The sequence below is a fragment of the Dendropsophus ebraccatus genome, chromosome 8 (assembly GCF_027789765.1).
Source record: "Dendropsophus ebraccatus isolate aDenEbr1 chromosome 8, aDenEbr1.pat, whole genome shotgun sequence".
Classification (NCBI taxonomy): Eukaryota; Metazoa; Chordata; class Amphibia; order Anura; family Hylidae; genus Dendropsophus; species Dendropsophus ebraccatus.
The window spans coordinates 69,786,531-69,800,832 of NC_091461.1; the positions used below are offsets into that span (position 1 = coordinate 69,786,531).

A 14,302-nucleotide genomic window follows, 5' to 3' on the forward strand; every position below is an offset into this window, starting at 1 on the left:
TTTGCAGTCATGTGCAATGTGCGCCAGGGGGTACGGAGGTCGAACCTCTTACTTGTCTCCTATCCTGTGGAAATATAACTAGGATTGCATATTCAGGTCCCATAATATGACTTTCAAAACTAAAGTAGAAAATTTAAAAGCTTACAGAAAAATGTAAAAAAAAAAAACTGGTTAAAAATGTCGGTATTGATTAATTGCCATCTGGGGAATACTAATACTAATGGTACTAATACAGCAAATTGCCGTTATTTTAAAACAATTGCGCTTGTTTTGAAATAACAGCAATTATTTGCCATTAAATGGCGGCCGTCCACTCAATTTCAACATTGTGTGAACAGATCCTTTCTGTGTTTTCAGTCCACTCCTGGTTTTGGTTGAAAAATACTGACCAAAATCCTGAGCAAAAACACTATGTGGGAGCATAGCCTGCAGCACCAGATTCACAGCAGAAAATCCATGGTAAGAAAGCTGCTGTGTGAAATCTGCAGCAGGTTGTGCGAACATAGCCCTAAACTGCATACACAGTGATGTAATGTGGTCCTGCGAATATATAGACACAGGGCATATGTCAGCAGCACACACTGTATTCATCTCATCCAACAATTATTAACCAGGTTACTGACAAGCATTTACACTAACATGGCTACCAGCTCCATCCACTGGAAAGCACTGGTGCTGAATCACCCTATGCTTGTCAGTGCATTCACTGAGGCTCAGCCCTGCTTGTTTGCAATGGGCGGATTTCCAATCCCCTCCTCCTCCTCCTCCTCCTCCTCCTCCTCCTCCTCCTCCTCCTCCTCCTCCTCTTAAACAGCCAGGCTGGGAAGCAGAAGCTGAGCTCCAGCAAGTGACAGACTCAGCAGCTAAGGCAACAGTTGATAATCCCTTGTGTAGACATGGTAAGGAGATGCTTTAATAGACTATATTTGCTTTGATTAGTATTTTGTATGTTATATTAGGAGGATATATTTCTGTTGTTGAGCAGTTGTAGTTGACACATGGAGGGAATGGAAGAGACACAAGTCAAAGTGCATTAGTTAATGAACAGCTCAGAGAGCGCTGCTGCATGATAAGGCTGGGGATATAAACTTCACCTGACTTTTCTTCTATTTTTGCTATGGAAGAGACTAGAAAGAACGCTGTCTACTTACATGGCTCTGATAAGGGAAACAGATGACAATTTTATTTTTTCTGATTGTATTACTGATATTACATCTAGAGGGGGAGAGAACACACTGTGCCTTTGTTTAGTATAAATTTACATAAAACAGGGATTGTTGTGTACACACAGACTGTATTTCCAAGTGGAATGAGTGGGTAATAGTTAATGACCAATAAACAGAAGGGAGGAATAAGACTGATTTCACCATGTACACTGGCCTGAGTATTAGTACAGACTTCAGTTTATTTACCAGTCATGTATATGTGACCATATGGTTCATAGCATGATGGGCCTGGAAGCAATTGTTGTACACTGCCTAGAAATAAATATGTACAACTTACAACAAGATACTTTCATGTAAATGGAGAGATCCAGAGTCTATGTGCAGCACCAGCAGATTACAGAAGTAGCATAGGAAATGGGATTTACAAATCTCATCTACACACAGCAGACATGTTCCTGAAATTTCAAATTCCACACCAAATCTTACATTTTCAAAGCAAATACCCTAAGGCTCTTTTCACAGAAAAAGACAGATTTGGTTAGCTCTCCTAGAACACTATTCACACTAGGCAGGAGCACGTTGCTATGGCTGAAGTTGCAAACACTCAAAAACTGAGAAATTTAACAGCTCACCGCAATGGCAAGATACAGACCCAATACATTTATGAAAATCACTCAAAGCAGCTTTTAGCAGGCTCTTTTCACACTGTGTTTTTGCAGTGTCTCATTGGGGTATATTTTTGGGAACTACCAGATTTATTCCTCCACCTTATATCTACCATGAATGCCACTTGGTGGCATCGTACATACACTCCCAATTTTTTTTTAGGCTATGTTCACACTACGAACAGTGGCCGTTGTCTGACACGGCCGGTGTTTGCCATCCCTTTAGTTTAATTGGAATGCGGGCACATTCAGGTGTGCCCACACTCCAATTAGCCATAGCACACAATGTAAGGTATGGCCAGGATGCCATACTTTACATTGTGTGCACACAATCTAAGTCTAGTTTTCTACGGCTGCAGTGTATATAGTGTATACAAATAGTAGCATGGTGGGGCTGTAAGAGGCAGTACTGTGCCTCTGGAGTGGGAATTGGCGTTCAGGTGAAGCTCCTGGTCCAGATACTCCACTCCAGCCTTAGAGTTAATGAGGCTCTGAAACCACCTGGTGGAGCTCTATTAGAGACTCCAGAGCTTTCCAGGTGAAGACTCCCAGGGTGGGAGAACACAGGCAGTGATAGGCCTGTGGGAGCTGCAGACAAGAAGTCTGGGTAAGGGTATAAACCCACACACCGTATAAGCAGCGTATTTACTGCTGCGATACGCAGCAAACACGCAACAAATACGCAGCAAAAACGCAGCAGATTATATCTAAATAACTGAACACAGCATCAAATCTGTACCAACAAATCTGCTGCGTATTTGCTGCGTATTTGTTGCGTATCTGCTGTGTATACGGTGTGTGGGTTTGTACCCTAAGACCAGTGTACCTGGTCAAGTGGAGCAGTAGGCTCAGAAAGTCAGCTAGGGAAGCTGCAATGTGTAGTCAGTGGCTAGACAGCCCCCAGATTGTCACAAAATGTAGTGCTGCAGTGTCATTAAACAATGGCCTTTGTTGCAATCTGCAACAGTGGGCGTTTAATGAAAAAATACCCTTTGTGAACTTGGCCTTAAAGTGTACCTGTCATGTCAGCCCACTGCTGGATCGGTAGCAATTTCGTCTGTTAGGGTGCCTTCACACAGACCGGATTCCCTATGAGAATACATACATAAACGCAGCGGGATGTCAATCCCGCTGCGAGTATGTTAAACCCCCCCCCCCGCCGGCCGGAGCATACATCGCCTCCTCCCTGCTCCGGCTTGCTTCGGGTGTTCCCGGCGTCTGCTGGTCCCGCTCAGCCAATCAGTGTGCTGCCCCGCCGGCGGCACTGATTGGCTGAGCAGGACGTCCTGCCGAGAACCCCTGAAGCAAGCCGGAGCGGGGAGGAGGTGTTGTATGCTCCAGCGGCTGGAGGGTTAACTTGCATACAGCGGAATGTCAATCCCGCTGTGGGTATGTATTCTCATAAGGATGCACTGACACTGGATCCGCAGTGGATTTCGCACATTACGGTCTAATTACGTGTCCATTCCCTGTCCATTTGGCAAACCCGTCAAAAGGGATTTATACTTATACTGCAGCAGGTCTAGTTGGCGTATGTCAAGTACTGGTTACTATACACTTTAGAATTTTCTGTTACTCCTAGTGAGGTGTATTTACATTTTTCCAACAAATAAAAGACCTTTGTGTAAAAAGAGGTGTGAGCTATGGACATGAGACGGTTAATACCGTGTTTCAGGGTCAGGGATGAGAAGAAAACCAGTTTGCTTGGCCTGGTTTAATGAACATTGCTCAATACTAAATGTAATGTGAAACACAAGGGGAAACGTCTGGAAGTTATTGTTGAGCCCATGATGAAAATGAAGATGAAAATCACATGTGGTTTGACTTTGTAGTAGCCACATTTAAAGTTGTGGATTATATTCTGTAATAAAACAGAGACAGATTGAGGAAGACGATGGGGGGGAAGGGAAAAACCTGTGGGGGAAAAAAGGTCCTCTGTTCCTTAAAGCGACTCTGTACCCACAATCTGTCCCCCCCCCCACTTGTACCTTTGGATTTCTGCTTTTAATCCAAGAATTGTCCTGGGGTCCGTTCGGCAGGTGATGCAGTTATTGTCCTGAAAAACAAATTTTAAACTGGCAGCCTGTGCCCAACAGGCGTGGCCTAGATTGTGTATGCATTCAATGCTCACAATAGTCTTGCTGACAGTTTTCACTGGGTGGGACTGGGTACTGAGCAGAGTAAGGCCATGTTCACACGTCGTAAGAGACTGGCCGTTCCGTGACCTGGCCGGGTCACGGAACGGCCGGTCTCCGAAAAGATCATCCCCGCTGGTACTGCAGTACCGGCCGGATGATCTTTCACGCTGCAAAGTTCTGATGTGGGTGCATCTGAGCACGTCCACATCAGAACTTTTCACAGCACACTATGAAGCGTGCGGCCGCATGTCAGTTCTTTGCAGTGTCGCGAGGGATTCAGGCCCAGTAGTAGATTGTAATAGGGGCGTTTCGGGCGGCAGCCCGGGGCCCTGAGCTCCTGGGGGGGCCCATGACCACCCAAAAAGACTTATACTTTCAGTGGTGTACTGTCTCCTGGCTACACTTCCGCCATGATTTGCAAAAAATCTTTTTTTTAATGGCAATTTTGCACAAATCAGGACATCATGACATTATCTGTCCTGTACTATGAACGCCAGGCTAGTACTGCCATAGTTACAGTGGGGTGGGGGGGCCCAGGCTTGGTGAACAGCCCGGGGCCTATGGTAAAGTTAATCCGCCTCTGTTCAGGCCGGAGCGTATACTATGTGTATACGCTTAGGCCGGGATTCCATAGAAGATAAGGCAGCGTGTTTTTTTGTACAAAGTACGGCCGTTGTTGCCGATTGCAACAATGGCTGTACTTTTACGAAAAGATATGCTGTGGGAACATAGCTTAAGGGTCCATTTACACAAAAAGATTATCTGCCAAAGACTTGAAGCCAAAGCCAGGAATGGATGTGAAAAGAGGAGAAATCTCAAGCTTTCCTTTATGACCTGATCTCTGATCATAGTCTGTTTCTGGCTTTGGCTTCAAATCTTTTGCAGATAATCTTTCTGTGTAAATGGACCCTTAGCTGTGACTCTAGCACTGGAGGAGATCTAATACTGTTACCACTGTTGTAGTCTCTGGCTCTTTCAAGTCCCTCCTTTCCAAAGTTTATTCCCTTACACTTGTGATTTATGATTGTAATGACAGTGGCTATAGAAGCCCCAAAATTGATGGTTCCAGAAGGGTTAATACCTGTGATATATTTTCTTTCACTTAACGGCACCCGGGTAACCAAGGGAAGAAATCCTAATATAAAATAAACTAGCCAGACATCCTCTTTAATCACAGTTCTCAGTCACCGTATTCAACCTTCATTGCCGCGATGGAGCAGTATCTATCTCATCATCTGGTTGCCAAGATACAGAGACGTATTTCATTGAGCTTCACAGTAAAATGAACAATGTGCTCGTGTGTAACCTTTTCCTGTTTACTTTAATTTACCATAGAGAACTGTAGGATAGGCATGAGATGGAAGACTCATACATTTAGGTAATGACTGAAATAGACGGAGACTGTCAGGACACACTACATACTGACATAGTGCACATGAATCTCATTTAGTTCTTAATTTTATTGGGCAAAACATTTAGTGCTGGTTATTCTTACACATCTTTATTGTGGAAAAATCTACATTTTGTGTTACAAATCTTTAAGGGTCCATTTACACAGAAGGTATCTGCCAAAGATTTGAAGCCAAAGCCAGAAACAAACTATAAACAGAGATCAGGCCATAAAGGAAAGCCTGACATTTCTCCTCTTTTCCAATCCATTCCTGGCTTTGGTTTCAAATCTTTGGCAGATAATTTTTCTGTGTAAATGGACCCTAAAGTGCATTTGTCACCTGCAAAACCATTACCGATGTGCCAACAGTGTCATATCGTAATATCTTACCTTCTGCTGTCCATGCCTTTAATCTTGGGAAAACCACTCTGTTCTCCTCTGAAGTGTCAGAGAGGCATGGGCTGTTTGACACGCCTCTGTGACACTTCAATGCAGAATAAGAGTATTAATGGTAAGAGGCATGGGCGGTTTGACACGCCTTTGTGACACTTCAATGCAGAATAAGAGTATTAATGGTAAGTTTAAAGGCCTGGGTCACAAAAGTAAAGATATTAATATTATTCTTTTGTCGAGACCTCTGTAACATTGTTGGCAATTTGATAATGCTTTTTCAGGTGATGCTAAAACCACTGCCAGGCATTAGAAATACAAAAGACATGCATTAATGAGTTATCTTTTTTTAATATGTCTAATCGGTCAGTTGTGACAGTGTTTCCTTTGCTGCTATCCCCCCGCCTCCTCACAGACTAAGGTAACTCTTTAAAGTGAATGTACCATCAGGTACAGTGCTAGGCCGCCTGCTTCCCATGCTCAGCGCTGGTCTTCTCCTAAGCACTGGCCCGGCTCGGAGCACTGGGGGCAGGCCAGCCGCCCCCCACTTTGACCATATCCCCTGTGATGTGGCTCTATTGATATTAATGGAGCCATGTCACAGAGGGGAGAGGGTTTTGTCACACTGGGGGTCTTTAATGTATGTTCCTTGTACTAGTAATGCCTGGCAGCAGTTTTAGCTGCAAGTCAGTTCCCCTTTAAAGCCCATGCTACTCCATGAAGTCATGTTATCTAAGGATAACTTGTTGTAAGTGTAAAGATGCAGAAAATGTATCCGGTACTGCACTGTAATGTGGCATATAAGGCCTATTTTATATCATGATCAGGCTGCAACAGGGGGCAAAAGAGTTGTTCGGAAGCTCGTTGGATAGCAATACGCTTATGTTTAGTCTCCAGCATTCAGGGAAATTGGGTCCAATAGATAATATCTAATTTATGATCCACTTTATACAATAAAACAGGAAGAATACCATATATATATAAAAATGTCTTTGTTGTAAGGCAGGAAAGGCTCACCGACTCAGTGGAGAGGAACGAGAGCAGCTCCTGCCTAACCTCAGGGCAGTTGGTTGGAATGAACTGGATGGCAGAGATGCTATTTACAAAGAATTCCATTTCAAGGACTTCAACAGGGTAAGGCCAGGTTATTTTTAATGCTTCTTTACCATGAGAACTGTGAATCTTTGAAACAGTCTACCCCAGGATTTGGTCATAGCAAAAACAGTAGAGGTCTTCAAAACAGGGCTAGACAAGTTCTTAGACCAAATTAGAACCTATCATCATCTGTGCCCTTCCCTGCATCCATCCTCTCCTTGTATATCCCCCTTCCCTGCATCCATCCTCTCCTTGGTTGAACTTGATGGACATGTGTCTTTCCTCAACCATAATAACTATGTAATATTTTTATTTAGGATCTAAAATTGCTACACATATTAAGTGGTCCATGTATCACTTACATGAAAAACAAGTATGCTTGTAATAACACATAACCACCGATCCACTGGATAGGTTATAACGGCTATAGTTGTAAAGGTCTACTGCTGGGACTCTCACCATAACTAGAACAGGAGTCTCTGGATATAGTGAACAGAATGTGCACTTTCCACTCTATTTAAACTATATGGGACCGCCATACTCAAGTGCTCAGTTTTGCAGTAGCAGTTATCTATCTAGTTGTTACCAGAATACCCACTATAAAATAAAGATGGATTACTGGCCTTTGTCATAAGGTTTATGAGATGTGTTATTCTTGCAATTCATTATAAAAATAAATATGTACAAAAACAAGTTTTTCAATCTAATACTAATACATTCCCTTTATGCATGGGTTTTGTAGGCTTTCGGATTCATGACCAGAGTTGCATTACAAGCTGAAAAGTTAGATCACCACCCTGAATGGTTTAATGTTTACAACAAGGTAATAAAATAATAATCAAATGTTATGGCTTTATTTTAATTGAGAGGAAAATCTGCACTTTTAAGACTGGTAATCAGGGGCTCAGCCTGGGGGGGGGGGGGGCGAGTGAGTCTCAGTGGGCCCCCAACCAATTATGTTACCCATAGGGAACCTCAGTAGATGACACTGCTTTCTGAATAATAAAAGGTATTTTCTACTACTCATATCTGTCTAATATCTATTGGGCAGCATGAGGACTACACCATAGCTGATGGCCAAATAGGCAACACCCAAAGGGTATACCCGCAGTAACAATAGAGTAAATATATGCTGGGTAATAACAATAAATAGTCCCATGCAGTTCAAGGTAACTATACTAAATAACCTATATACAAAAAAGTTAGACTACTGCAACATAACTAAAAGGAATAATTATTTTACTAATTCATAGAAAAATTACATGACAATACATTAAAATTGTAGGAGAAATCAGCACTGGTAATCATGGTGTACAGGGTATATGAGAGCAGCCAATTTATGCCTCCATGTAGTATTTAGACCCAATTTTAGCCCTCATATAGATTGCAAGGTCCCTCGGTGCTCTCATATAGTAAAAAGGCTACCATCTATACCCTAACATAGTAGGTTATCCCTCCTTGTTCCTCTGCATAGAAGATAGACCCTCCCTGTGCACCCCCATATAGTAGTCAGGCCCCTCTGTACCTTCATATTGAAATTCAGCTTCTCTGTGCATCCGTATAGTAGTTAGGCCTCCATTCTGTGCATCTATCTAGTATTTTTAGACCTCCCTATGCAGGCAACCCCCCCCCAGCAGATAGTATGCTCCATGTAGGCATCCCCTCCAGCACCATCTCATGTAGGTAATCCCCCCGGTATGTATTCCCCATGCAGCCATCCCCTTCCCTAGCAGTAATCTCCCTGGTAATCCTCCTAGTGGTTATACATCACCATCACCAACACTGTGAGTAGACTGTACCTCCAAATTAAGTACCCCCTTTTCAGTTAGCCAGCATATCCCGAACCCCAACCCCCATAGATAACATCCTTCCCAGGAGTTAGCCGTACCCACATAGGTCTCCTCTATAACTAAGGGGAAAAAAAGCCATACTTACCTGCTGTGCAGTTGCAGTCCTGTAGTATTCTGATGTTAAGGCTGTATTCCCATATTCCGGACGAGAAATGCCTGTAACGGAGTCTCCCCCACCCGGACAGCATCTGATAAGATGCTAAAAGGGGGGGAGAACTGTATTGATATGTGCAACGCTATAATGAATCAGCTGCGTGTGGTGCTGTCATTACAACGCCATGCATATCAGTACAGTTCTCCCCCACTTTCAGCATCTTATCAGCCTAACTCTCTCCCTGCTCTGTGAGTGCACGAGTTATATCACTTATGTCCCACAGCTCTAAGGGAGGGAACGGCCTCTTGTGGCCACAACAGTGATTGGCAGAGTGGAGAGCCAATGCTGCATTCAACTGTATGTTCTCCTTGCATACAAGCGCATACAAGCGCATACAGCTAAATGGTCAGACACAACATTTGGTAGCCGTGTGGGCCCCCCGGGAGCACTGGCCAGGAGCCACATACAGCCAATAGACACTTGTTAGGTCTGTCTGTATTAGCAATAGTTTTTGCGGACAGCATTAACTAGCAAAATCTTCAGTGGGCCCGGCCACCCCCTCCACCCCCTCTGCCCCCACCAAATTACGCTACTGCTGGTAATTCAGGTGTTTTGCCTATTCTGGCACAACTCCAGATCTCTAAGCGGTCATTCATATTGGAGCAGATTTATTGCAGAAACATCTGAAGTAAAATGTATTTCCATACAGGTTAATGGGGTTGGCTCTTCATGTACAGGGCCAGGAATAAGAGGTAGGCATCAGTATAAGATTTCACCTTGAAACAGGTACAACAGGCAGAGGACCTGCACAGACTCTGTCACGGTCTGTGTATTCAGTCTATGCATAAAAAAAATTTAAATATGCATCATATAGTTTTCAAAAGGAATATGCACTGTAGTTAGCACTCAGTTGCAGTGTGCATGTGTTATTTGCTGCACATTTAAAATACATGTCACAAAAAATCAATAGGTGGCCTTGGGTAGCCAGGAACTGGATGAACCCTATTAAATAGTGCAAATCTGCATCCAAAACTGCAGTAATGTAAGCATCAGAAGTCCATAGATTTTGCCTAGCTGTGGACTACAGACAGCACTAGAACCCAAGGAATGGAGTAAACCAGCAGAAAGAAATGTACATGTAGGACACTAAAATGACTATGATTATTTTTATTTGATACCATTAGTGTTAATGTATAAAAGCATTTCCATAACTTAAATTGCCATCAAGATTACATTATTAATGTAATATAACTTCTGTTTGTGTCTTTAAGGTTCATATCACCCTGAGCACTCATGAATGTGGAGGCCTTTCCGAGAGGGACATTAACCTGGCCAGCTTTATCGAACAAGTTGCAGCCACTCTGTCTTAACAATAGGTGGCAGCACTGCCCTGCAACTAGATGTCCTACCAAAGCAAAAGTCATTCACCTTGAGTGTGTTTGTGCGTTAATATGGAAATACCCAGTAATTTCTGTCAAGCATATAATGGTAGCATTTCTCTAGATGGTTGAAATATTATGACCCTATTGTTAGAAGCACAACAGATTGCTGGATGTACTGCCACACCATTCTCAGTGTATTGGTGACTGTAGGATCTACCGGCTCATGAATGAGCAAAGTGTTTATTACAGCCATTGTCTCTATATGCAGAACAGTATTATTAGACTTTTTATAGTGAATATTTTATTGTTTTATTCAGTGTGACGTGTAACAAAATGCTAATAAATCCCTTATTTTTCTGCCATGAACAGAAAACAATAATTATTACTACTAATACTATTAGTTTCCAGTATTGTAAAGAGGTTTCTCCACAACATTTTACCCCCAGTCTTATCTGTGGCATATTATAGATTTAGCTTTTCAGTAAAAAAAAGAATGGTCCACTCTCTAAAGTAGGGGAAAAGAGGGCAATGAATGAGAGGTACTTAATGATATTCCTATACGAGCGGTCCCAAGAATTAATCATTGTTTTAACCTGCATACTGACCACCTGACTGCAGAGATCAGCCGCACAAGGGCATCTTACTGTAATCGTTCTCTTTACCTTCTTTCTCCATCTGGCTCTGCTCCCCATGAAGACTTCTTTCAACCAGAACTAATCTCTGCAGAAACCCAGATAAACTTTTTAGGCTCTGCACTTTCCCCACCTTTTCCCTACACTTTAATCAAATATTACCTCCCTTGGCCCTGCATTGTATGAGTAAGTGGGATGGAGGAGAGTGGTAAGGAAATCGGATAAGTCGAGATAACCCACCACCACTAATTAAGTAGTTGCCACTATTAAAGAAATATACCGAACTGGGACATGTATATCATATCCATAGTTTGTGGGTCACACACCCTTAAGACTGAGGGCTCCCCGGTTGGGAAGCCAAAAAGGGCAGAATCAGGCACTTTGCATAAAAAAGCCAGGAGGAGCCCTAAATCTGAAGATAAATGCAGGTCCTGCCATCTAAATGACACTTATGGAATATCCTGGAGGAATATCTATTTTGATTTTGCTCTATTCCCAGGCTTATAACGCTTTTATCCTTTGGTCTATGGGGCTGTGTGAGGTGTAATTTTTTTTGTGCCATTATGTGTTCTTTCTATCGGTACCTTGATTGCGCATATGCGACTTTTTGTTCACTTTTTATTACAATTTTTTGGGGGTTTGATGCGACCAAAAATGTGCAATTCTGCCCTTTGGGATTTTGCACTTACGTCGTTTACCGTGCGAGATCAGGAATGTGATAAATTAATATGTTGGGTGATATAAAACATGTTTATTTTATTAGGAGATTTTTTTTTTTTTTTTTTTTCCTTTTACACTTGTACTAGAAGCCCCCCTGGGGGACTTCTAGTATAAGTACACTGATCTCTCATTGAGATCTATGCCGTATAGTAATACTGCAGTGAGATAGGCACGCTTTCAGCTGCTGCAGCCGAAGGGAATAGAGTGCAGAGCCGGGATTAGCGCTATTACGGCGCAGACCAGGGTCGGACTGGACCACCTAGGGCCCACCAGGGGAAATGATCCTGAGGGCCCACCCAATATTAACTGTTCATGGAACTAGTACCTAATCATTTGTAGGCCTCACTGATATGAATGCACCTTTTAGCACATAATAATGTATGCAGGCTTAAAGGTAAGCGATCAGCACAATTGTGCTGATATGGTTCCCTGCTGCACAGCATAGGACAGTAAAGGACCTCTCTGTCTGTCATTCATCCTTTCCGAACATGCTGACAGGCAGAGAGCGGTGACTACATAAGGGCGGGGAACAGCCCAGATGACTACCTCCCCGTCTCTGCCTGTCATGCGCCCGGGGATTAAAGTCCTTTTCTTCGGGTATACAGCTGCAGCCGGTACATGCTGCGGCTGCTGCAGGGGCTTTATACAGCAGTTCAGGGAACCGTATCGGCCTGATTGAGCTGATTGGTTCCCTTTAAACCACCCTGCTGCTCTGCAATTTCTTTTATTTTAAAGGACAACGATTTAAAAATATACACCATCAATACATTCATCACAGTGGAAGCATACTAGTGTGCAAAATATTTCTGCATTATTTAATTTTTAAAGTGTCACGGTCATTTAAAAAAACTTCTGATATTGTCAGAGAGACATGTCAAAAGTTTTGATCACTCAGACCTGGACAGATTGTGAAAACAAGCGGTAAGAGTACCGTGTTGCCATGTGGTCCACCCCCCGTTCTATGCCGGTTAGAAAAGTAAAAATTATCACGTGACAATGGCCCAGGAGAGGACTGCGCTGAGTGTGACTTCTCCCCACTCAGACCCGCACCGATCAAAACTTTTGATATGTCTATATGACATTTTTTGAAACAACATTGACACTTGAAAACATTGTAGATAAGGCCTAGTTTTGGCCTTGGAGACACAGTCATTTTTTTAAATAAGTAATAAAATAAATATTTATCTTTGCCCCTTTTTATGCAGTTTTGTGGCGTGCCTTAGTATGTGTATTTTTGTGGTGATTTTTAGTGTTTTTCTCTGTCATATGATCTTTTAATTATGTTATTCAAGGATTTCTATTATATGTCAGAAAAATATGGCCCCACACATTTACACATGGTATGTCAGTCTATGGGAGTAAAAATGCTATTAACTAGCTGAAACAACACCAAAAAAAATGAAACTGACACCCAGTAAAAGGAGAAAACATCGCAAACAAAAATGCCACATGGAAAATAGTGATTTATTAACCCCTAGACGACCCTGGACGTAGGGTTACGTCATGGAAGTCTGTCCCCAGACGACCCATGACGTAACCTTACGTCATGGGTGTTATTCCCGCTATGAAGCGCGCTCCGGAGCGGAGCGCGCTTCATAGGAGGTGGGGGCCGGCTGCAGTGAGCAGCCGGGACCTCACCGGTAATGACACGCTGCAGCGATTGCGCTGCCGCGTGTCATTAACCCCTTAAACCCCCAGCGTTTAAGTGTAAGTGACAGGGGGAGTCCCCTGTCACTTACCGATCGGGACCCCCGCAGTGTGACTGCGGGGGTCCCGATCGTTGAGACGGACTGCTGGAGGTCTCTCACCTGCCTCCATGCGGTCCGATCTGCGATCTGCTACACTGAGCCTGCACAGGCAGGCTCAATGAGCAGAGCGCCGATAACACTGATCAATGCTATGCCTATGGCATAGCATTCATCAGAGTAGAAATCAAACTAATGTATGTACAAGTCCCCCAAAGGGACTTCAAAAGTGTAAAAAAAAAAAAGTTCAAAACACTAACACACTACCCCAAAACCCCGCCCCCAATAAAAGTCTAAATCACCCCCCTTTCCCATTATATAAATAAAACATATAAAAATGAATAAATAAACATATAATATACCGTAGCGTGCGTAATTGTCCGATCTATTAAAATATAACAAGCGTCATTGCGACCGGTAAACGGCGTACACGAGGGGAAAAAGTGCGCAGATTACCGATTTTATGTTACATTATATATTAAAAAAAATCAAAAAGTGATCAAAACGTCCGATCTTCACAAATATGGTATTAATAAAAACTAGAGATCATGGCGGAAAAAATGACACCCCATACAGCTCCATAGGTGAAAAAATAAAACCGTTATAAGCATCACAATAGGCCCATTTTATTAATATTTAATTGCCAAAAAAAAGGATTTCATAAAAAAATATATATATAACATTAGAGAATCTGTGTAACCTGCATATGGTTGTGTTCGGACTGACCTATAGAATAATAGTGTCATGTCGCTGTTACCATATAGTGCATTACGTAGACACAGGAACCCTCCAAACGTTACTATATTGCATTCTTTTTTACGATTTCACCTATTTATATCTTCATAAATAATATATTTGGAATTCCATCATACATGTTATGGTAAAATGAATGACGCCATTACAAAGTACAACTATTCCTGTAAAAAACAAGCACTTACATGGCTTGTAGATAGAAAACTGAGAGTGCTAGAGCTCTTAGAAGGGGAGGAGGGAAAAACGAAAGCACTAAGATCAAAATTTGCGCGGTCCACTGGG

The 14,302-nt window shown here is 42.6% G+C and overlaps 1 protein-coding gene across 1 annotated transcript; it reads left to right on the forward strand.

Annotated features, from left to right (window-relative positions):
* Positions 1 to 807: 807 nt before the first annotated feature.
* Positions 808 to 10,553, forward strand: PCBD1 (pterin-4 alpha-carbinolamine dehydratase 1). The gene is made up of 4 exons (XM_069979176.1): positions 808 to 899; positions 6,752 to 6,883; positions 7,587 to 7,667; positions 10,060 to 10,553. The coding sequence occupies exons 1-4, from the start codon at positions 897 to 899 to the stop codon at positions 10,156 to 10,158; spliced, it is 315 nt and encodes a 104-aa protein (XP_069835277.1). The 5' UTR covers positions 808 to 896; the 3' UTR covers positions 10,159 to 10,553.
* Positions 10,554 to 14,302: the final 3,749 nt, after the last annotated feature.